The 23,892-nt window shown below is 42.5% G+C and overlaps 3 protein-coding genes across 6 annotated transcripts; all 3 read left to right on the top strand.

Moving 5' to 3' along the window:
* Window positions 1-1,389: 1,389 nt before the first annotated feature.
* LOC130135471 (NADP-dependent D-sorbitol-6-phosphate dehydrogenase-like) lies at window positions 1,390-4,508 on the top strand. The gene is made up of 6 exons (XM_056304873.1): window positions 1,390-1,610; window positions 2,150-2,244; window positions 2,333-2,450; window positions 2,906-3,038; window positions 3,721-3,940; window positions 4,045-4,508. The coding sequence occupies exons 1-6, from the start codon at window positions 1,478-1,480 to the stop codon at window positions 4,270-4,272; spliced, it is 927 nt and encodes a 308-aa protein (XP_056160848.1). The 5' UTR covers window positions 1,390-1,477; the 3' UTR covers window positions 4,273-4,508.
* Window positions 4,509-6,284: 1,776 nt separating this feature from the next.
* Window positions 6,285-9,855, top strand: LOC115672825 (protein BASIC PENTACYSTEINE4). Of its 4 annotated transcripts, XM_056304898.1 has the most exons (4): window positions 6,291-6,508; window positions 8,592-8,769; window positions 8,876-9,400; window positions 9,492-9,855. In XM_056304898.1, the coding sequence occupies exons 2-4, from the start codon at window positions 8,698-8,700 to the stop codon at window positions 9,606-9,608; spliced, it is 714 nt and encodes a 237-aa protein (XP_056160873.1). In that variant the 5' UTR covers window positions 6,291-6,508; window positions 8,592-8,697; the 3' UTR covers window positions 9,609-9,855. The 4 variants fall into 4 exon arrangements, with proteins under 4 accessions (XP_030450640.1, XP_056160873.1, XP_056160871.1 ...); XM_030594780.2 differs by having other exon boundaries at window positions 6,285-6,432; window positions 8,876-9,855; XM_056304896.1 differs by having other exon boundaries at window positions 6,293-6,508; window positions 8,876-9,855.
* Window positions 9,856-18,834: 8,979 nt separating this feature from the next.
* On the top strand, window positions 18,835-22,475 carry LOC115672579 (bZIP transcription factor 29-like). Its single transcript, XM_030594405.2, has 4 exons — window positions 18,835-20,472; window positions 20,587-20,719; window positions 20,812-20,896; window positions 21,845-22,475. The coding sequence occupies exons 1-4, from the start codon at window positions 19,187-19,189 to the stop codon at window positions 22,066-22,068; spliced, it is 1,728 nt and encodes a 575-aa protein (XP_030450265.1). The 5' UTR covers window positions 18,835-19,186; the 3' UTR covers window positions 22,069-22,475.
* Window positions 22,476-23,892: the final 1,417 nt, after the last annotated feature.

Genomic DNA, 23,892 nt, shown 5'->3' on the forward strand with positions numbered 1-23,892 from the left:
TTAAACTTTTCAATTGTGTCAATTTAGTCCTAAACATTTTCACAACTTGCTAATTTTAGTCCTGTATCTTTTTATGATTTGCCAATTTAGTCCTTTTGATCAATTTCGATCGAAAATTGCTGACGTGGATAATTTTTGTAATCTTTTAAATATATTTTTTATTTTTTTCCTTTTCTTTTCTTCTTTTTCCCTTTTTCCTGCACTCGGCCATTGTCGGGTCTAGTTGATGGCCACTCCGTTGATCTCAGGCAAGGACCACCCTTGCTAACCTCAAGCGAGGGACGCCTTCACCTAGGCGGGTGAGGGCCCTCCTCACCTGAATGGATCGATGAGGCTCGGCAATGGTTGATGCAGGAAAAAAGGGAAGGAGAAAAAAGAGAAAAGAAAAGAGAATAGAAAAAGGAAGAATAAGAAAAAAATTTAGAAAATTTAAAAATTACAAAAATAATCCATCTTAGCAATTATTTGGTGCCACCGTACGTACTGAGCCACCTGGAAGAAGTTGCAGTAAGCTGACATTGACTAGATCACTAGCATCGCGAATGCCAGCGATTTGCCAGACAAAACCGAGCAAAAAATTGGCAAATCGTTAAAGGTTTAGGTTTTCTTGTTTGGGTTTTCTTTGTGAAAAAAATTTAAAAAAAAAAGAAGTATAGGAAAAAAAAAAAAAAAAAAAAAAAAAAAAAAAAAAAAAAAAAAAAAAAAAAAAAAAAAAAAAAAAAAAAAAAAAAAAAAAAAAAAAAAAAAAAAAAAAAAAAAAAAAAAGGTAAAAAAAAAAAAAAACAATTTAAAGTGGTAGCCTCCAATTTATTTATTTTCCTTCTTTTGTTAGTTTTCTATTACTTTGTAGGATCTAGATGCCGCAACCAAGAATATCACGCATTTTGTTCTTGTTTATTATGAATATCCCGTGTATATTAAAGACACTTTGTTTTCTCTTTATTTTTTTAATTTACTTCCAAAAAAATTAGTTTTGTCATGAACACGTGATAATAATAAGGGAAAATGACACAAACAGTCCACGAACTTTGAGCCAATATGTAATTTGGTCCATAAACTTTTAATTTATTCAATATAGTCCTTAAATTTTAACCCAATGTGCAATGTGATTCCTGAACTTTTAATTTGTTCAATATCGTCCTTGAACTTTAGATACATGTTCAATTAAGTTATGAAATTTATATGAAAATGTTAATCTGATCTTTCTATTAATTCAAGTTTAGGGACTATATTGAAAATCAGGGACTGAATTGAATATGTACTAAAAATTTATGGATAATATTAAATAAATTAAAAATTCGGGGACCAAATTGCATATTACATCAAAATTTGGAATCTGTTTGTGCCATTATCCTTACTAATAAATAGAAAGAAAAACGCTAGGAGCCAAAGAGCTAGCAGCCGCATCTTCTTCTTCAGCTCTTCAGCTGATATCCCAAACCGGAAGCACGAGAGGATTGCGCGAGAGCTCGCGAGAATGGCGGTCACGCTCAGCAGTGGATTCAAAATACCAGCGATCGGCCTCGGCCTGTGGCGCGTGGAGAAGCGGGAGATGAGGGACCTCATCATCAACTCCATCAAGATCGGCTATCGCCACTTCGATTGCGCCGGTACGCCGCGGCGCAGCGGCTCTTCATTTGGCTGTCTTCAAATCCTATCCTCGTTTTCTAGGGTTTCGGTCGGTTTCTTGTTCGGTCGATTTAGTGTAATAGCTGTGTCTGTCTTGTTTTGTTCGTTATCTGGTACTGGGTAAGTGTCAAGGAGCGTGGACCAGGAGTTTGTCGGGCCTTTTTGCTGGTGAACATGATCGGACACTGATTGGCGCATTTCCTCTTTGTTTTTCTACTGTTCGGAGAGTCCGCTAAGAAGATTTGAAGCAGCGAGAGGATTGGTGTAGTTATCTATCGATTGAATTTGAGAATGTTAGAACAAGAAATCGATGCTAGTCTCGCGTGCCTCGGCATTCGTTGCGTGTGCGGGGAGAATAGTTTGAACAGAGGAACCGTTATTGTTCGTTCGCGCGTTTTCTTCGAAGTAAGTCGCCCGTAATTGTAATGACACTTTGTGCATTTTTTGAAATGATGCATTGCAAGATAGATCCTCTGAGGTTGTTATTTTATAGTGTTTAACCAGTTCGTGTCGGGTGCAGCTGATTATCTGAATGAAGCGGAAGTTGGCGAGGCGCTTGCTGATGCGTTGCAGACGAGGCTTGTCAAGAGGGAGGAACTTTTCATCACCACCAAGGCGGGTTTAGTGATCCTCCCGCGACTTTGAATCTATGCCACGCTAAGTATGGACTGTCTAATTTTCTGAATGTTCCTCCCTCATGCAGCTTTGGAATTCAGATCACGGGCATGTCGTAGAGGCCTGTAAGGACAGTCTGAAGAAGTTACAGCTTGATTATTTGGATCTCTACCTTATTCACTTCCCTATAGCAACTAAACACACTGGTGATTCCCATAACATCATTTTAGCATCTGATTCTACTTGCAAACTGTAATCCGATTCCAAACTTTACGAGCTACTCAATGAGCTGCTGAGCATTACATCTTGGTTAAAAGGTGTTTTCCGCTCAAAGTCAAAAGGTGGTATATTGGTAATGACAATAAAATCAAGTATCCCCACAAGGTGATATCAACTAAGTGTGTGTCCTGGGCTAAGTCTTTTGATATTGCTGTGTTAATTTCTTTATGCTCATGATGCACTGATCTTGTTAAGAATGGTGGAAAAGTCAACTGCTGGAAATTTAGATGTGATTTTGATTGCCATATTGTTCACAAAGCTTTAGCACTTTATCTTTACTCTGCTCATATTAGTGCCTTTACCCTTTATTAGAGTCTAAGATTCTACCAGAGGCGTTTTGTTTTGATTGCTCAACATCTTGTTGTAACGTGTATACATGCAGGAGTTGGCAAAATCAGTAGTGCTCTGGATGATGAGGGGGTGCTGGAAATTGACACAACCATAACTTTGGAAACAACATGGCGGGCCATGGAAGATCTTGTCTCAATGGGTTTAGTTCGAAGCATCGGGATCAGGTTCGAGAACTTTTTGGATAGTTTAACATTTTCTAAGGCACCTCTCATGAAATATTTAGCATTTTTACTTGGAAGGGGAAGCTCCAATGTGACAGTAAAGGAGATTGTAATTCAAGGACTTCCCATATTCATTGGGAAATTTTCTTTACTTCTCTATAGTACTTGAGAGGTGACCTCTGGCATTAGTTTAAACCAAGGATCTGACAAAGATGGTGTTCCTTCATAGTTTGAAGTCCACAGCAAGAGTTTAGTTTCAAGAGCGTTTTTGGTGATGCGCACTCCTGGGATTTTGATATTTTGGACCTGATGTTGGGAGCATAACGTTTCCATGGCAATTGATAAATCTTTTGTGGAAGGAGTATCTTTGGTGAAAGGATTGCACTTATTATTTTTTCTCTGGGAAGATGTGACAATAATAAGACTCTTCAAATAATGCTGTATGCGATGCCCGGAGGAGCAGGGAGCAGTCTAACTGCCTCATAAATCTAGGTTTTCCATTTTGTTCATCCTCCTTGGAAATTGAGCTTCTTATTCTTAAGTAGTACTATCTATGAGAAGTAATTACTACCGACAGAGGCTGGGAATGCTTTACAATCCTTTTCTCAAAATAGAAATTTTGAATGCCCTGCATGTTTTACGGACCTTCTGATTGCTCTGACTGTTGTATGGAAACTGTGTGCAGCAACTACGACATCTTCCTAACCAGAGATTGCCTGGCCTACTCCAAAGTGAAGCCCGCTGTTAATCAAATTGAAACCCATCCATATTTCCAACGCGATTCCCTTGTTAAGTTCTGTCAGAAACATGGTATCTGTGTGACTGCACACACTCCCCTCGGGGGCGCTGCTGCAAACACAGAATGGTTTGGTTCCGTTTCATGCTTGGAAGATCCAGTTCTCAAGGTACTGCTTGTCTGTATCATTCATGGTGATCTTTTCTTTCTTCCTTTTAGTTTCTGCCGCTTTGCAATATTTGACAATTCCCCTCAATTCTCTATCGATTCAAGGGTCTGGCTGAAAAGTTCAAGAAGACAGTTGCACAAGTAGTTCTGAGGTGGGGTATCCAACGCAATACCATTATCATTCCAAAGAGCTCAAAGGTTGAGAGGTTGGAAGAGAACTTTCAGGTCTTTGATTTCGAGCTTGCGGAAGAGGACATGGCCCTGATCAAGAGTATCGACCGGGCACACCGGAGTACTAACACTGCGAGTTGGGGCATAAACCTATTTGCTTGAGTATGTCCAGAAGCATGTTTGCTTAGGACGGATGCTGCTGCTTTTCATATGGAGAATAATTACGTGGGAGGTGAAATGCATACTTGTAGCTTGTCGAAACACTTGTGCGCCGAGTCTCTTATTGAATTGCACCTGTCAATGTTGAAGCATGTTGTATCTCTTACCTGGACAAACTGTTCGGTTTGATGTTTCGACGGAAAGTACCGCAACAACACCTCCATGGTTATTTTTGTGGACTTTCTCTTGCTACATTTCCGGGGCAAACGAAGTATAGGCACTCTGCTTCTGTTTTAGCAAATGATCTGCATTGAACATATAGAAGCGCAGAGAAATTCGAGGTGAGATTACTCGGATTGGTGTTGCTGGTTGCATTGCGCAGTCAGAGAAACTGCTCGAATGCATTATGCAATAGAGCAATGGATAAGTGGCACGACAAACCGAAAATATAATGCAATAGTACGGTTAGGGGCGGTTATCAACCACTCCGAAACTCAATCCGCGTAAAATCCGAAAGCTTAGTCTCATTGAGTTGCAGCTCGACCGACACAATCTCAAGAAGTGTGAATACCAACCCAACCAGAACGGTTGTAAATCTTGCTACTAGCAACACAATGTGCACGAAAGGGTGGGAAAAATTACAAAAAAGGTCCTAAACTTATTACAATTGTGTCAACTCAGTCATGAATTTTTTTTTTTGTCAATTGAGTCATAAATCTTTTACATTTATGTCAATTCAGTTAATTTGGCCAATTTTGGCCTAAAATTGTTGACATGGACGATGGTCGTTCTACGTGACGCGTTCAGCGCTAATGTAGACAATTTTAATAAAATTTAAATATTTTTTTCGAATATTTTCTCTTTTTTTCTTTCTTTCTTTTTTTTTTTCTTCCTTCTCCCTCTGGTCAGCAAGGGGTTGAGCCTCATCTATCCATGGCGAGGCTCGACCTCACCCTCGCCGTCGCTAGGTGAAGCCGCAGTTGTTCGCGCAAAGGCACGGGCTTGGCACCAGTGCTCTTCCACCATATTCTTCCCAACTTTTCAACACACATCGAATCGAGCGGTATTCAGACTGATCGCAACCCTCAACACACACGAAACCAACAACCAACCAACCAAACCCCGAAAAACAGATACCTCGTCGGCTAGAGAACGAAGGAGGAAAAAAAAAGATAAAGAAAAGAAAAAAAATTCGAAAAATATTAAAACATTATTAAAAATTGTCCACGTTATCTCCGGCCGCATCACGTAAGATGACCAGGGTCCATGTCACCGATTTTCAGCAAAAATTGGCCTGATGGACTGATTAACACAAATGCAAAAAATGTTTATAACTGAATTGGTACAATTACAATAAATCTAGGACTTTTTTGGTAATTTTCCTGAGAGGGTCATTTGTCTGGCGTTGTCACGGCACACGGCTAGCCCCGAGTTGGCGGCGGTAGCGTGAGAGGCGATCGGCGAAGGCCGGCGACTAACCGACCGGAGGCGATGAAAGCCGCGGTTGATGGGAGCCGCAGCCTCGAATGTAGTAGAATGGACAATACGTTTCTCTCGACAAAAAAAAAAAAATGGGCACTAGTTTTCTGGATTCCGGTTCGACTGTTGAAAAGGAATCCCGTGCTTTTAGAGGGTTCCCCTTTTTTCAATTCCCTATCTCCAGCTTTTAAATAATAAATAAAAAACCTTTTCGACTCTTTTCTAAGCTTTGAAAAAGGCCCTACGACGACGGCAAAGTTGAACCTCATCCTTTTAATTTTATAAAAACCCATCGTTCGTTCGTACACAAAACTTGCCATCTCAAACTCTCAACAAGTACGCAATTTTTTGGCTCATAGAAAAATAAGTCCTTTTTCTTTTTTTTTTTTCCCACAAAGCACCCTCAATTCGTGAAATAAATTTTAGGGGTGGGGGGGCAGAGAGAGAGAGAGAGAGAGAGTCCAATCCAAACGACGCCGTAGGAACAAAAGGTAGGATCTCAGATGTACGGGCATTCCCCAACTTCTTCCCCATCGCTGTCTCTCTCTCTGTCTCTCTCATATCTCTCTCTCTCTCTCTAGCCCCGACCTCCGCGTTTTCGCATTCTCCCGGACGGAGCGAACACGTCTGAGGCGGAGCGTGGGTTTGATCCGCGACGCTGTCATCGCCGGAACTGATATCGCCGTAAGACACCAATCTCGTTTTGATCTCTGTCGGTTCCTCTTCGTTAGCTTCGGGCTCGATGTCCCCAGTGTCTCAGGTTGTCGGCCGTGATCTTCGCTCTCTGGTCTGGTTTTCCGGGCTCGCTTGTGCTTCGATTTTTGCCTGTTGAGTTTCTGCTCTTAGCTACGCGACTTCGATCCTTTTCGGGAACTTTCGCGGATTTAGTAGGGTTCAGTCATGTGTAGAGCGGATTTCTCTCTCTCTCTGTATATATGTGTATATATGTGTGTATGCACGCGCGCTCTGAGAGAACTCGAAGATTTCGTGTAGGTTGTTCTGAAGCTTCGCTGGAATGGTACGGACGGTGTTCAGGGAATGGCTGTGTTCATTGGTGGAATTGCGTGGTAGTAGGTGGCTTGTTTAGGAATGTGGATGGCCGATTGCTCAGCTTGGAGCTGGAGCTTTTTTTTCTGGGGACGAATTTGGAGAGGGGTGCATTGGGAACTGTCGACCCGATGATTTTCATCGTCGATGCTTGAATCGAGTGTTTGCATGAAATTTGCCGAGAATGGAGAGATGCGAGCGAATGCCTTGTCCCGGAGGTCACTTGCGCAGTGATAGTGTCGGCAAGGATTGCTATATACTAGTGGAAGATCTTGGATTAGCTGCCTTTTGATGATTGTCGATCATCGTGCTTCTGAACTTGCATGTGGCAAGTTTCAAAATTGCTGGGATGTTAATGAGGGAAATGTAGGATAGTGGAGTGCGTCTTAATTTTCCGGAGTTTCCGGGAGTTGGTCTCAGTACTGAGCAACACATTGGTTGTCAGTGATGCGAATGCATGTTTGCAATTTCACGGACTTGGTTGATGGCATTTATTTGACTCGTGATAATGAAGAGCATTTTAAAATGTGAATATTGATGCTCGCAAAATATCTTGTGCTTGGCCTGTCAGAATACGCTGTTTTAGACGTTCTTACAGTGGAAATAGATCAGCTTCTGGTAATTTAATGGGCCTTTATCGTCACAGGCACATATCGTGGTATTTGGAGGGTCGAATCGTCGCTTATTAGGAAAGTTCAACTGTATGGTTCAAAACTCTATCTCCTAGTTTAACTGTATGGTTAAAATGCCATATCAAGTATCTTCGATACAGGAAAATGTGCTTTCTTTTTCGTTGGCATGAAATAACGTATGGTAGGTTTTGCTACAGACACGGTGAACAAGGAATAACGAAATTTGTTTGACTTTGTCTCAACGGTTACAGGTGTATAGTAGACGTGGAAGGCACTTGCTCGTTCTTGGTGTTGGGAAGTTACTATATGGTTTGACTAGTGTTAGTGTGAATATGTGGCTCTCTGCGAATCATGTCATGACACTCAATGTGATGTTTTCCGCAAATTATGAGTATGCAGTCTGTAATGAATTGCATCTCTTCCTTCAGGAATGCTACTTGAATGCTCTTCTTCTGGTTTTATCCTTAACGCATCCCACTTGGCATTTGGAATTGTCTTGAAATTCATTGTCACGAGTCATTTTTTAATTCTTGCTTTCATTGTCCATGCAATTAAAGTCTACTTGTCAATTGAATGTTTCTCTCTTTTTCCTTTTTGTCTTCTGGGAGATTTTCCTGTTATGGTTGTAAGTGTGGAAAACCACTGATTGGATACAGGCATTAGATCCAGCTTCTTTCTTGCTAATTGGTACTCTACCATCCTTATGTACGAAACCTTAGTAGCTCTTACCTATCTGCAGTCTTTGCCTTTTCCTTCTGGTTAGCAGTTGAATTCTCGACACCATCTGTATTATCTTTTAGCGAATGATGTTGTCATTTATGTTATCCTCCCTTCTATTGTCTTGGAGTTAGTTCAGATTTATGCCTGCCTGGAGGTGGTGGCTCCCCTGCTGGGGGCAGAAACTTTTTGCTGTTTGAAACGATAAAAAAATAACAAAAAGGAACAAAAAAAAAAAAAAGGACCTCCTGTTTTACCAGTTTAATGGGTTTGAGTTGTTATAGCTTTTACCAAGGTTGGATTGTTATTTTTCATTCTCTATGAGCAACCCTTTTTCTCTATTTTTCCTTTCCCTGTTTATCCTTATCATCCTCGGGAGTCTGTATTTCATTAGCTAGAGAGCTATAATTTGAAGTTAAGGCTTTGGTTTCTGTTTTCTGGGAACAGGTATTTCTGGAACGTCCTTTACGAAGAAATAAGTTGGCCCAGCAGCATTCTGATATTTACCTTGAGAAGTGGCTTATGCCTTAGTTGCAAGTAATCTGGAGCTAATATGGATGACGGTGGACAACATGGAAATACTAGACATAAGGTGCAATATCCTTACAAGTTGATGCACACTTCGGTAATTACATGCGATGATATCTTATTAGCCAACGGAAAAGCTGCTTTTTCATGAATTTCGATCTGTATAAGGATCCTTGCTTAAAGTATGTCTATGCAATGTGCAGTGGAATATGGCCCCCCAGCATCAAATGAAGGAAAAGAATGCTTTAGCTATGAATCAGAAGATAATGAACATCCTTAGAGAGAAGGAGCAGGCTATTCAAGAACGCAAAGATGCGGATGCTCAAACGAAGGCAGCAATTGATGCACGCAACGAGGCCCTCAGGCAGCGTGATGAGGCACTGATTGAGCGCGATAAGGCCCTAATGGAGAGGGACAATGCCAGAGCAGCACTTCAATACTGGGAGCATGCCATCAACTTTACGATGGTTGGGGGAAATCAACACGGGTTGAAGCGCCTCCACCACCCACCATACTCTCAGGCTGACATAGCTGAAGCTCTTAACGCGGATGTACGTATAACAGATGCTTTCCCCCTTTCATCCATTACTGCTGATGCCGTCAAACCACGCCAAGGAAAGCGCTCAAAAGAGGGTAAGGGAATTGTATCGAAGGGCTCAAGTACACAAAGGAAGGGGAAAAGAGTAGGTGAGGACTTGAACGTGCAAGTACTATCACATGGGAAGAAGGTGAGGTCCAAGTGGGATAGTGCCGATGTCTGTTTGAACCTAGTTGTTTTTAACGGTTCCACCATGCCAGTTCCGGTTTGCTCGTGTACAGGCATTCCTCGGCATTGCTATAAATGGGGAAATGGTGGGTGGCAGTCGTCTTGCTGCACTACCACCCTTTCGATGTATCCACTACCCCAGATTCCGCACAAGCGTCATGCCCGGGTGAGTGGTCGCAAGATGAGTGGGAGTGTATTTACGAAACTGCTCAGTCGGTTGGCAGACGAAGGACGCGATCTGTCAATACCCTTAGATCTAAAGGAATACTGGGCCAAGCATGGAACGAATCGTTACATCACCATCAAGTAGATCCCCAGGAGTCTCTTGGATGAGACGTGTTTATATTTGAGCCTTCTCTTTGTTTGAAATTTGTAACTTGTGTTACTGTCCGGCAAATGCTTCTGTTTTCGACCCAACTCGAAATGCCTCTTTAACACAAGCTGGTCTTTGGGGAGCGACCGGGTGTCGCACATTTAGGATTCTGGGTGGGCAATCTGTCGTTCGGTAGCATCGATGATGGTGTGAGGGAGTGATTCGCTCTACTCCTCTGCCCAGCAATTGGGTGGGTAAGCAAGAGCATTGTCTCCCTCTGAGATAGAGCTGATTGTAGAATCAATAAGCAGGATGTAAAGTTTCTTGTTGGCTGGTGCTTAGATTGAGCCTTTAGAATGTAAGCTCGTGCTGCATGAGTTCGACTGAACTGCGATGAGTTATGGCAAATTGCGAAAACGCCGTCGTTTCCCATCTTACGCTGGGGCTGGGCCATGGGAAAGTACCCCGCTTTTATTGTTAGATCCATATCTACGCAGGCAACCCATGAGTCCATGTTCGGAGCTGCTTCTGTTTTCCCTTCTTTTTCCTTCGTTATTACCATTTTGAGCATGACATGAAATTTCAGCATCTCTGCAATTTTGAACAGCATTATAAGTTGCATCCACATCAGACACATATCAATGAATGTACACATGAACTTTTTAACTGAATGAGTGTCGATGAATGTTGCATTAGAAGCATGAATGATGAAACTCGGCACAATGTATTAGCATGCCTAGTCATTCACGCGCGATCGTTTTACTTCGCTAAGTGCGTCATTCTATAGTTGGTACTTTCACATACGGTTCGACCATCTTCTCAAGTTTCACTTCACCAATTGTTACGCAAGGAGTTAACTGAAGCTCATGACAGAGGCAAAGTATTCTGTGTCCTCTACAAAGAACACTTGGCAAGGCCTTTGGAATACCGCCCACTTATGGAGAAGTTTTCTTGCTTGAAGAAAACCGTAATCTAGCATTTAAGTGCTTCCGCTTGAGCGTCGATGTTTCAATTAGGATGAAAGTTTTATTAGAATCTTGCACTGATGCCATTTAGCATCGCATATTAAATTCGTGAAAGCGCTGTCAACTTAGGTAAAAATCTAATTCCTTACGTACTGAGGATTCGAAGACGTGAGTGCTCTAACATGTTGTGATCCGTAAGATATAATCGAGCGAGCTCGTACGTCAAATCATGCCGTAGTCCGCTAATTAAGTCTATCTTTGTTTAGGGAGGGAAAACTTACGTTTGCCCTCGATTTAATCTGCCGAAGGAGACAGACAGAGCGTGTTAATGGTTGGGTCAACGTGTGGTTAAACCAACTTGGCATGTTGGTGATCAGACGACATTATCATGGCTTAAGCTCGGGGACAGTCCAAATGGATAGCCATCATCATAATATTAATAGGATCTCCTCTCAACATCGTCCTCGATGACTGATTTTCGGATAGTTTTATGTCCAATTATCTTTAACAAGACGGACAACCCTAAAAAGAATTTGTCCTCGTCACCTCCATGTGGGCGGGTGAGGAGGGTGTGCAGACGAACCCGTTTCATTACAGAAAACGAAAACGTAGCAAAAACACGATTGTCGTCGCTACAAGAGTTTCTTGTCACGACTGCTCTCGGTTTACGTTTTTTAGCCGCTCCGCATGTTGTTCGTGAGAACTTCCGCCGGAAGCAACGTCGGAGGTGGAAATCCAACGTTGACCTACGGATTCGTGATTTCCGATGCTCGAGGATTGGAACAATTTCGAGTTGACTTTTTTCCGATATCGAGAGCTGCGTAGCCGGTTGCACACCATTTCTAATTTTCAATGAATTGACTTAACTAGTGCCATATGCATGCAATCAAACCCCTTCTTGGATCAAGAATCTCATTTCGCCTCTTCTTTTCCCCTTTGTTTTTCCTATTGTGACCGATGCCCTTGTTGGAATAGAGACAATACCCTATTTTTGTTCCTACTTATTTATTTATCGCGCTTATCTTGTGTGTCGGCTGATGAATTGCCAGCACTTCGAATTCTGGGAGAGAAATTTAGTGTTGAGTTTTCCCGATTTCATATTGTTTGTGTGGCTTTTGGTCTATTTGAAAGGAAAATTATTATGGCTTTTGGTCTACATGAAAGGTGAATTACTGGGATGATACTAAAATTAATAGATCCGGCCCTTTCTTCCTTTGTGCGTTTTGTGGTATAAGGTATTTCTCAATCTGTTTTGGAAAATGGAAAATTCTTAATAATTTAGAATACTTGTGAAGTGAAAAAGGGGGGGTGACGTTTGGATTTGTTAACGTTGTCCTTCCACTTTCTTCACCTAAGATGCTCCCGAACACAAAGGTCAACCAAAAGAGCAATCCATCCACACAAGGACGGGGCGGGGTATATACCAATCCACTTAAAATTACTTCCTCGTGACCCGATCGCTAGAGTCCGTATCAGTGCCCGGAAAAATCTCCCTCTCTCTCTCTTTTTTAACCACTCGGCAAACCCATCGAGACATCGATCGGTTCGGTCATATGCTGATCGACGGACATTACACGAGGTTCTTCCATTGCTGCACCGTGAATGAGTCGATTAACTACGCGCGGTTCTCTCGCATTCCCCGCCCTAAATTTCACCGTCGAATTCGGCTAACGGGGGCTTCTAGGAAACTGAACATAAAAGTGACTGTCGAACGACGAGGATACCCCCATCAATCGTTGGGAGCGGGGCGGGGGGGGGGGGGGGGTTGGTGTCTTCCGACACCAATGCTTCCTCGTTTCGGTGGGGCTGCGCGTGGGGGGCCCAAAAACGACGCCGTCTCGTGGCCCCGTCGTAAAGACAAGAAGGGCATTTCTCTGTCGCATTTAATGGGTGCGACCTTTTAGTTACGTGGGCCCCACTTAATTTTCTCTTTTTAAATAAAATACACGTGTTCCGATGCGAGTGGATAAGCCTCTCCTCGTCTTTTTTTATGGTAAAAAAAAATTGGAAAAATATGAAAAAGTCCCCCCCCCCCCACGTGCTCACAGTGCAAATCTCGGCACCATCCGCCGCCACGTGCCCCGTCCCCTGGGCCCCGCCCCCGCTCCGCTCCCGGTCAGGTCAACACGGGGGCCCCCCATCGACGGCTCGATCGCGGCCACGTGTGCGGATCCCAGCGCTGCTGGGCCGTCCCGGTCCATGGAACAGGAACCGCGGTGACTTTAGACGTCTACACCGATTCTTTTTCTTTTCTTTTCTTTTATTTATTTATTTATTTTTGGGGTTTCTTTTTTCATCCCTCCTTTTTTTCTGTTTTTTTTTTTCCGATTTCTTCTTTTTCCACCGCTAATTAAGCTGGTCAACAGTTTTCTCGCGATGTTTGACCGGAGGGTGAAATTTGAATTAATCGGTACCGTACTATTTTTCTTTTTATTATTCAAATTGGCCACTAGAGTCGATAATGTTCGACACAATTCGCATTAAAACTAATTAAATTAGGAGATCCGATGTGATGTGATATCGCCCGTTTAGTTTGTGTACGTGTTTGTCGTAATTCAATCGCATGGGTTACAAATATGCAATAGATTAATGTATATAATCTTCTAATGCTAGCACGACTTGACTTGAATGATGAATATGATAGTGACACGCTAACACGAATTGTCAACCTTAACGTATATCTTTGCATGCATTCGAGCAAATTGGAGACTTTCGAATTATCTGTTGGTTTCCTAATGATTCATATCCAATTTCGGAGACCATACTACTTTCTAAAGTGATATTTTTTATTTTTGAGTATTATGCTCGAGATGCATATTGTTTATCACATACTTTTTGCACACTTTTGCCAAGACAATTTGATGAGAGCAGGTGTCCTCTTTCGATCACGTTACAACTCGTCGAAAATCCGAACCGAAATAACTCCGCCGCAACGCACGACACGTTCGACGCTCGAATAACTGACGAGAGATTTCGCGGCCCATGAGTGCAAACTCCGCATGCACAAGAAAAACCATCCCGGTATCGTTTCGCAACACATTCACCTGCCGAAACCCCGGGTTCGTGCGCGAAACTCAGGCCAAACCTCATTGTTTATAATCAAAGATTCCTGCATTGCGACTCACGTTAATCCAATCCGGTCAAATCCATCCCTACGTGCATGAACAACGAAGCTTTTGGGTCGTGACAAGCGACGGAAGAGCTGTTGCGTAAAGCAGGTCGGGCAAGCAACTTCGAGAATGTCGAAAACCAGCGCATGTTCCTGTGCTAATTACTAATCAGCAGCAGAAGAAGAAGTAGAAGAAGGAAGCAGCAGCTTAGGACACAAGTCGTTCCAATGATTCGCTGTCCTCGAAAGTCATCGTCGAGTACGCATTCCAAAAGCCGGGGTCAAATCATGACCCCCAGGGGAAGAAGAAGAAAAAGGAGAAAAGAAAAGCTAATCGTCTTTAATTAAAGTAAGAGAAATGCTAATGCTTGATTAAGGGTTTGGTTGTGTCGTTAATTACGTGCGCTTTTTGTTCTTGTCGCGTGCAAGTGCGAAGAAGCTCTGGACAAGAGAAAAGGTGAGGGGGCGGGGTGGGTTAGTGGAAACTTTTTTTCTCGTGGCTCCTTTTTAGGGTTTTTGATTAGATGACCAAACCCTTTGCCTTTTCTCACGTGGAGGGGAAAGGAGGGCGATGGCTAATGCTGTTCTTCTTTGGATTGACATCGTAATTAGGCGATTCACACCCGGGTTTAGGGGAACTAATCGCCCCGGGAAAATTGCCCGTACAGCCATGAAACGATTGCAATCTTGCCAATTCAAGTACTGAACCTTTCGATTTTGCCAATTAAGTACTAAACATTTTCACGTTTTGCCAATTGAATCCATCCAGACAATTTTAATTGGAAATTGTTGATGTGGATGCCGATAGTGCCAGCATAGACGGTCGGGTGCTGAGTGGACGATTTTTAATAATATTTTTACTTTTTTCTTTTCTTTTTCCTGTTTTTGGCGAGGGCCGCCCTCACCTGCGACCGGCAAAGGTCGGCTGGCCCTTGCTTGTGCCCTTAATAACCCCCATTAAAGAAAAATTGCCGCACTATATTTCTTACCGTGGTTATTTTTTCAGCTAAACTAATTTTTGCACGTTTAGCCTGTTAAAGTGATGAAATGAAAAAGGGGTCTCTTGAGATCCTTCGATGTAACTTAGGTCGGCATAATTAGAATATTCTAACGTGTAAGTTGGTCCGGCGACATTATCCTCATGGTGACCGTGCACGTTTTGCCTATGGACCCGGAATTTCATGCAATCGAAACAATAGTAGAGATTGTCCGAAAATCGAACCTCCCGTCGTGTGGACGAATTTATCTTTATTTGACTTCGGAAGGTTAGTTTGGCATACGAGCCAAGTTCGAGCCCTCGCCAGAGGCCGCGACATCCTCGCCTGTGGTTGGTCGCCGACTGCACAGTTCAAAGGAAAAAAAAAAGGAGAAATTTTATAAAAAAACTAATAAAAAATTCCAACAATTTTTAATTAAAAAAATTATCCATGTCAATACCGGCCGTACCACATAAAATCATGTCAGCAATTTCTAGCTTAAATTGGCCATACGGACTGAATTAGTACCAATGTGAAAATGATGGTCAAGTCGAAAAATTTAAGACTGAATTAATACTGATGCAATAAGTTTTAAATTTTTTTTTTTGTACTTTTCCCCTTCGGTCGCGACATTATTAAAAAGTTAGAGAGCGATTTATTTTCAATCAGATTCACCATCGGCAAAGAAAAAACTCGAATTAGCATGATAATCGAATCTCGACACGGGACGACGATCTGTCATTCTTCCGAGAAAAAAATCATTAAAATATTAATTTTATGCGGGATTTGATCCTCGACACCGACCCGCCCCAACGAGCGGAACAATGTTCTTGTCGCGCGTCTTTCCAACGTTGGAGTTTTCGCTTTACTCGTTTGGACGGATCAATCTAATCCAAAATTCACCTAAAAAAAGCTCCATGAAAAAAAAATGAAAAAGACCCTTGCCTAAGCTCAATTTTAAAAAAGATATATAATTTTCCGCCGCCTAAAAAGCTTCGTGGAATCCACATTTGGCACTCGACTGAAACAATGCCATTAATAATCAGACATTATAATAAAGATTAGCAACTGATTATGTGCTTAATTTAGGCAAATATTGTGCATATGCTAAAGCGGCAAATGAACAGTGCCAACGTGACCGGTCCGCGGAGGGGGGCTCCACGGAGAAAACTCGACTATGTAAATAAGTCCTCTTTTTTTTAAATTAAAACAAAGGTTAATATCACGAAAAGCACGCACGTGATAACCACAAAAAACCCCAGACTAATATACTTACAAAAAAGAATCTGAAACTGGTACATTTGTGACAAATTAACTCTCAATTAAAATAGATGAATACCATGAAAAATCCCAAACTGATAAATCCGTGATAAACGGAGGGGTAAAATCTCAAACCGAAAACTGACGGAGGGTAAATTTATCACATGTGTACTAATTTAGGATTTTTCATGGTATTAATCCTTAAAGAAAGGGTAAATATTGACTCTGTTCTTCTTCTTCCTTTTTTTTTTTTTGCCAAAAAGGACAGATATTAGTAGGTATTAACATTTTTGGTAGTGAGCAGTGACTTCACAAAAGTTTCTAGTCCTTCGTGTGTGATTTGGCACTTTGCATTGATTAGTCTAGAAATCCTGTAAACTTTAGGACGCGTGTTTGTGTACGGAAAAACTTCTTAACGAAGGAAAGTGTATCGAGTGAAAATCATCTTAGAAGAAAATGACTGGTTTTCGGTTGTTTGATGGTGCGCTTGAAAGTAAGAGAAAAGAGTTTTTGGATCGTACTATCAAAAACTATTCTCTAATATCATGATTATATATTTATTCCTAATGTAGGATTCAAAGAGATATCGAAATCCTTGTTTCGGATATTCCTGAAATATGGAGTATGAATTTTAATTTTTATAATCAAAACAAAGCAACCTAAAAAAGAGGATGTCGGGAAAAAAATCCAAATTATTAGCAGATCTAATCTCTCATAAAACTATACGTGCCGCGTGGGCATGCGTGTGGAAAGAAGCTTGGGAAAACGATTTCTTCTTTGTAGGACGAAGAAATCATGCTCCTCAATTTTAATTGGCTCTTGTTTTTATCGGTCGTAAAGCCAGTTCTGTTGATTATCCACTTCGAGTGAACCAACACACATTTAATTTTGGGAAATCGTTCTATGAAAATGGTTGTTGTAAAAACGGACAAACCCTCAATTTAGTGGGTAAAAACCGACTTTAATGGTACTATTATAGCATGATAGGATATTCCTTTAATTCGAGCATCGGACTAATTTCCACGAACGCGCGCAAATTTCTTGTCCCACCAAAAGACGAAAAAGGCCAAGGGAATGCCTCGATTTCTCAATAAATCCACGAAGCAAATGGCAAATCGGATCTGCCATTTGAAGGAAATTGTTGCGAACGTTTGTTCCTATGACGGGGTTATTGAGTAGCAAACGAAAACGGCGTCGCCTGATGGATCCGACGGAACCAAATGCAAACCGAGCGAAGGGGCTTTTACGTAATTGCGGCATGACCTGGATTTCATCACGGTCTCGCTTGTTATAAATGTAATAGCATCGATAGTAAGACTGTAAAGCTCAATAAAACAAAAAAAAAATCCGATTTTTAGAAAAAAACAATAGCTTTTTTTCTTGTGCTTTTGCATTATTGCTTGTTCATACTTCGTAGTCATGGATTAGAAAGGCAGAAGTGTTTTTATTACATGATTATAATGGCACCCGCAATATTTTGTCACCCACGATACGAGTTGACTAAGTTTAAGTTATAAGATAAATTTAAATTACCGTTGAATTTAAAATTACTGTAAATTCAAAATGTGTTGCAGATTTAACGAATAAAAAGACAAGCACGACTTATGTACATTAATCGGTATTTTTGTCCATTATGTTTTTTCCCACGGAAGTATAATTTGGGCCCGATTTGGGTTCAGAGATAGAGCCAGGGAATCGAGAAGAGACGGGTATTTTTATCGCGACACATCGACAAATCGACAGAAGAGTCCGATACGAATTTTTCCACGAATAACTCCGGGGGGGGAGGGAGAGATATTAATCGCACCCACATCTATTTTAGTAACCCGTAAATCTTTTGGGCATCTGATCTGAGTAAGGGGATTTTATTTTTTTTTCCCTTCAATCAGCTAATTAATAAAAAAATAAATAAATTAATTAATCCACATCAAATCGAAGCCATAAATAAGGGGGTAGCGGGATTCTCCTACCCATGTTGACTCCGACGTGCTCTCCATGTTACCCATCGACGTCACCGATCTCCACGAGTCAAAAAAGCGCGTGAGAAAGAGAGGGAAAAAGGAAATAAAAAAGCCAAAAAAAAAAAGGAGGGGAAAAAGGGAAAGGAAAATCGCCTCTTCTTTTTTTTTTTCCTTTTATTTACTTACTTACTTACTTACTTTTTTTTTTCGAGTTATTTAATTTATTTCCCCCCCGTAATTTGGGCAATGGAGAGAGAGACACCCCGGGAACGGGGTTGCTTTTCCGGGTAAATAATCTCGGCCCCCCCCCCCCCTCGGAAAATTAATTGCCTCAATAAGCTGCGGAGACGCAGGAAGGAAAGTGACGCCCATCCGGGGCAAATTGAAGTCGGAATGAAATTGAAATTCGCCCCAAATTCAAATTCAGTCTCCTCCTCAGCAGAGCGCTCTCTCTCTCTCTCTCTCTCTCTCTCACTAAATTCACGCGGAGGAGGACTACTCCCCCCTTAAGTCATGATGTCCGTGTAATAGTACCGCTACTAGTTATGTACTCTCCCCACCCCCTCATCGTCTCCTCTCCCTTCCATATGTAGAGAGAGAAAGCGCGCCCCCCCCCGCAGGCGGAGATAGAGAGAGAGAGCTTCCCTCCTCTGTAGCCTCCTCCTCCTCCTCCTTCGCCATTTCCGCCGCCGGAGGTGACCCCGCAATCCGGCGCCGGAAGGAGATCGCCGCCCCCCTCCCCCCTCGGTGGGTGTGGGGAGAGGGAGAGGGAGAGGGATTCGTTGGATTTTGCTGACGCCGCGCGCGTCTTCCGGCTACGGGCGCTCTGCCGGCGACGGCCGGGGGTGGAGCCGCGAGGTAAAGTGGAATGCTCATCTGGGTCGCTCTCGGCGAGGCGATTGTTGTTTTTCTTTTCGGGCTGCAGTTTTTGGTTTTGTGTTCTTTCGCTGTTCGTTTCGTTTTGACTCGTTCGGCAGTTGATTGTGAGTCTGATTCGTCCTGGTTCTTTTCTGGGTCGGTTTTTGATGATAGGTGAGGTGAATCGAAGTCGGAATTCTGTCGTTTAGAGCTGTTCTTGGGAAGTGATTCGGAGGTTTCGACAAGGGCATTGCAGAGAGAGAGAGAGAGAGAGAGAGAGTTGGTTTTTGGTGAGGGGGAAAAGTATGGGTGATGCTGAAGATTCTCGAAACGATACATCGCGAGGGCTTCACTCTTCGTTCGGGACTCTGCAATCTTCAATCTCCAAGCAAGCATTCTCCATGAACCAGCTCGACATACCGCACCTGAGTGCTCCGGACATGCGCACGCCTATGCGGCAATTCGCGCAGAGCTTCGGCGGCGACAGTAGCAAGAGGGTGGGTATACCGCCTTCGCATCCGAACCAGATCCCTCCGATTTCGCCGTATTCCCAGATCCCAATGCCGCGGCCTCTGAACCAGCAGATGGGTTCTCCGAACTTTTGCCACGGGCCGACTCACTCGAGGTCCCTGTCGCAGCCGTCGATTTTCAATTTCGACACTCTGCCCCCGTTGAGCCCGTCTCCTTTCCGGGACTCCCCGTCGACCTCAATCTCGGACCATGTTTCGGGCGATGTCTTGATGGAGGATCGAGATGCGAATTCGCATCCTTTATTGCCGCCCTCTCCGTTTGCCAGGGGAAATCCTTCGCGGATTGGCGAGAGTCTGCCGCCGCGCAAGGCACATAGACGGTCTAATAGCGACATTCCATTTTTATCGTCACTTATGCAATCATCCCCACCTCTTATACCGTCGAAAGGATTGGGTATGTTGGAGCGCTCGGTATCTGGGAGGGAGAGTATGAGTTCAGCTAAGCCGGCTCAGCTGGTTAAAAAGGAATCTAGCTGGGACAGAGGTGTTTACAACAATGCAGAAGGCATGGGTGAGCGAAAGTCTGAAGGGGAAGTCGTGGATGACTTGTTCTCTGCTTATATGAATCTGGACGGAATCGATGCGCTGAACTCTTCTGGGACTGATGAGAAAAACGGTACTGAAACTCGTGATGATTTGGATAGTAGAGCAAGTGGGACAAAGACGAATGGAGGCGACAGCAGTGATAACGAAGCAGAGAGCAGCGTGAATGAATGTGGGAATAGCATGCAGAGACTTGGAATGAATTCTTCAAGTGACAAGAGGGAGGGAATCAAAAGGACTGCCGGAGGAGATATTGCTCCAGCTTCCAGGCACTACAGGAGTGTTTCCATGGATAGTTTTATGGGGAAGCTGAATTTCGCTGACGAGTCAACAAAATTGCCTCCTTCTCCTGGAGTTCGGCCTGGACAGCTCTCCCCCCAAAATTCAGTTGATGCAAATTCTAATACTTTCAGCTTGGAGTTTGGGAATGGGGAATTTAGTGGGGCAGAATTGAAGAAGATTATGGCAAATGACAAACTTGCTGAGATTGCCCTAACCGATCCAAAGCGTGTGAAAAGGTGTGGCATACCCGTACTTTAATCAAGGCGCAACCGAAACTAATTATTGGCCTAGAAAGTTGGGTGTTTTTTTTTTTTCCTCGCATTTAACGACTAAAATATTTACCTGTTCAGGATACTAGCGAATCGCCAATCAGCTGCACGCTCGAAAGAACGAAAGATGAGGTATATTCAGGAGTTGGAGCACAAGGTTCAGACTCTACAAACGGAAGCCACAACATTGTCTGCACAGCTTACGCTCCTACAGGTAAAAAGTTTTCGCTTTCTCCAGCAACAGTTTACTCTTCCAGTGGTTATTGTCGACTTAAACTGATGTTGTGATACCTGTTTTTCATCCAGCGAGACTCTGTTGGGCTTACCAACCAAAATAATGAGTTGAAATTTCGTCTTCAAGCCATGGAACAACAGGCTCAACTACGTGATGGTATGAGATGCAGTTTGAGTTTTGACATTGTGTTTGACATTCTGTGATCAGTTTGGTGTATATCTCCTGATGCAATATATGTTGGAAAATGGTAATGGTATCAAAATTAGTACACTCATAATAACTCCTGGGACCAACTTAAAACGTTCCCAAACATGCTTATCTTGTGGAAAGTAGAGGATTTAGCTGCTTGCTTTCCTTTCACCCTTCTCATCATCTCATGGGCTGTCGATGTTGAACAAGCCCAAAGTTTTAGTATGTTACTCTTTCATTCTTAGTGTGGTTTGTCGAATATACTGAGGTTGAATTTTTTTAAGGGGTTGACTGCGTTCAGTTTGTATCTTCTTTAACCGAAATTTGATGCATTAAAGGGGAAGTACTTATAAAGAGGAACCGTTGATACATTAGAATAGGATGGTTGGATGGCTATTGGTTTGTTGAACTGCCTGTTTGATTGTCCTGGCAAAAGTATGAAGTAGTAGAGTAGCCCGTCGGAATAGAATTACACGCTAAGTTGGTAGCTCCTTCAGTTCTATTCCCACATAAGTTCGTATCTCTGACTTCCTGGTGTAGGCATGCATGTACATGACTATGTTTAATGTGCGGTAGGGTGTGCTACCAGTACGTGGATCATTATTTCTGAGTCTATCTTCCTTTCCTATAAACTGCATTTGACTTCCTGGTGTAAACATGAATGTACATGAATAAGTTTAATGTTTTTCTTTTCCTAGTTTCTTGTTTTGATTTGTGGCAATGTACTATATGGCATCATCATCATTTTCCAGCACTCTCGTGAAATCTTTTAATTGATGTTGTACATGTTGGAAGCTACCATGCCCCAAATCTTAACTTACGCTGAGAGTAGAAATCTACTGTGGAAGTCTATATTATAGCGATTGTCATACTACATCGAAAGAGCTCTAACTTAGTTCTGATGGCATGCGACAGCCCTGAATGAAGCATTAACTGCTGAGGTGCAACGATTGAAGCTCGCAACAGCAGAGCTGAGCTCGGAATCTCATCCTTCAAAGTGCATGGTTTCACAGCTTCCTGTGAACTCCCAAATGTACCAGATCCATCAGATGCAACAGCAACAGCAACAGCAACAGCAGCAGCCTCAATCGCAGCAGCAAAATGGCAACACAACCACAAAGTCGGAGTCGAATCAATAGGATGCGGGTGGTCCAGCAACTCCGGCGCCTCAACAAATCTCACTTGTCTCGGTTCTCTTCGACATCCAGCAGTAGCTTCTCTAGTGCATCCATTCATTCATTAGTTTTTGCATATGCAAACCCAAGTCTTTTGCATGGTATTGTTATACATCTATATATCGCTCCATTCGCATTGCATCTGTAGTTCTGATCTAAGGTATGAAGTCATATATACTTATATACAGGCTGTAATATCTAAGTTTATGTCCACAAGCATTCATTTTTTTTTCTTTTCCGGTTTTGTTTCAATGGAGATACCTGTGTCAGAATATAAGCACTGGGTAGACATGATTTGATTTGTTGCTTTGGAAGAGTTAAAAGCTCGACTCTTTCGCCCTGCATAAATATATGTTCTTGTAATTTCGACATTTTTACGGTGTCATCATCGTCTTCTTGCTCGCTTTGCTTTGTGGCGAATGGGTTTCTTACCCAAGTCGCAAGATGCCCACCCATGCTTTCCCTACTTTTGGCCTAAATCTTGGGAAGGAGCTTTCGTTTTTCTCTGGTTCTGGTCAACAATGGACGCATGAAAAGGCGAGACTAAAGTCTAATTACGTGCTGAAATTATGGAGAGTTATGGCGATCACTACGTATGTTGGGTGGGTGGCGGGCCGATGGTGTCAGACCGTGGGGACAACACCCCATCACGATGGGACGTCGCCATTCATTACCCATCAATTATTCAGAAAGTTGCCCATGATGTTCCTAAAAGGATCGTCTACGTGGGTATCGTATCGGAATCATTGGTTGGAAATTTTGTTCCCTCTGCATAAATTCGTGAACTGCCTTGGTGCCATCTCTTTTTGTTCCCGCTCCGATCGACTACGTGGGGTACGCTAGGGCGCGATTTTCTTAAAAGTCCAAATGCTATAGTTGGGATGACAAAAGTAGGAGTTCCAGATTTGGCAGGATTAAATAAAGACCAAACACGATGTCGTTAGGACGACGAAAGTGAAAACTTCAGAAGGTGTCCGACAATTTCTGACAAATTGTGATATAATTAAGTAGGGTGGTCACGAAGTGTTTAGTCGTGGGAGGCGTGTAAACTTTAGATTTAAGGTTGCAAGTTGCCACCTTATAAAATAAGTGTGAGAGGTTTTCGACCTAAAAAAAATGAGTGTGAGGGGTTGAGAGAGAGGCGGTGGTGGTGGTGGTGATGGAGTTTTAGTGGTGGTACTCGAGTGCGGTGGTGAGAGCGGGTGATGGAGTCGTTCGAGTCCAATGGCAGTGGACCCTAGAAGGCACTGAGAAAGCGATATGTCTGAAAATCATTGACTTCTCTTATTCGATTGTTTAACGAGTTTCGTGACAAATTTATAATTCTTTATGCGTTCTTAAATCCATGTAGCTATCTGAAATGCCCTATTGAATTAAGGAAAAAATTGAAGTGATCTAGACCGGGGATGGCTGTATTCTTTACTGAAGGTATGGAAAGACCGAGCCCGTGGTTTGTAAGTACAAAATATTTTTTTTTATCACGAGTAGTTGCATTTTCGCATGATATTACAGTCCTTTTTCAAGGTTTTTTTTTTTATATTACTTTTGCTTAAAAATGTGCTGATGCGTATCTACATCTGTCAGAATCTAACTATCAAACAAGATCATGAGGAAAATGGAAACAGTCCCCGCAACTGCATGGGGATTTGCGTGAGGTGGAAGACAAAAATCGGACCCCGGCCCACTATCACAATTTCATCAAAACGGAATAATGTCTAAAGTTTGAATACAAAAATCTGACGTTGTAAATCTATTACTGTCCATATTTTGTCAGCTAATAAAAGATGA

Source organism: Syzygium oleosum, unplaced genomic scaffold, assembly GCF_021117445.2.
Source record: "Syzygium oleosum isolate NSW1041296 unplaced genomic scaffold, Sole_v2.1 Sole_v2.33, whole genome shotgun sequence".
Classification (NCBI taxonomy): Eukaryota; Viridiplantae; Streptophyta; class Magnoliopsida; order Myrtales; family Myrtaceae; genus Syzygium; species Syzygium oleosum.

Excerpts from the sequence above, each read along its gene's own strand:
- LOC130135471 (XM_056304873.1), top strand. The coding sequence starts at position 1,478 with ATGGCGGTCACGCTCAGCAGTGGATTCAAAATACCAGCGATCGGCCTC. Across the intron at positions 2,245-2,332 it reads AACTTTTCATCACCACCAAG|CTTTGGAATTCAGATCACGG; the intron begins GCGGGTTTAGTG and ends TCCCTCATGCAG. Across the intron at positions 3,941-4,044 it reads TGGAAGATCCAGTTCTCAAG|GGTCTGGCTGAAAAGTTCAA; the intron begins GTACTGCTTGTC and ends TATCGATTCAAG.
- LOC115672825 (XM_030594780.2), top strand. The coding sequence starts at position 8,698 with ATGGATGACGGTGGACAACATGGAAATACTAGACATAAGGTGCAATAT. Across the intron at positions 8,770-8,875 it reads ACAAGTTGATGCACACTTCG|TGGAATATGGCCCCCCAGCA; the intron begins GTAATTACATGC and ends TGCAATGTGCAG.
- LOC115672579 (XM_030594405.2), top strand. The coding sequence starts at position 19,187 with ATGGGTGATGCTGAAGATTCTCGAAACGATACATCGCGAGGGCTTCAC. Across the intron at positions 20,473-20,586 it reads GATCCAAAGCGTGTGAAAAG|GATACTAGCGAATCGCCAAT; the intron begins GTGTGGCATACC and ends TTACCTGTTCAG. Across the intron at positions 20,720-20,811 it reads CACAGCTTACGCTCCTACAG|CGAGACTCTGTTGGGCTTAC; the intron begins GTAAAAAGTTTT and ends TTTTTCATCCAG.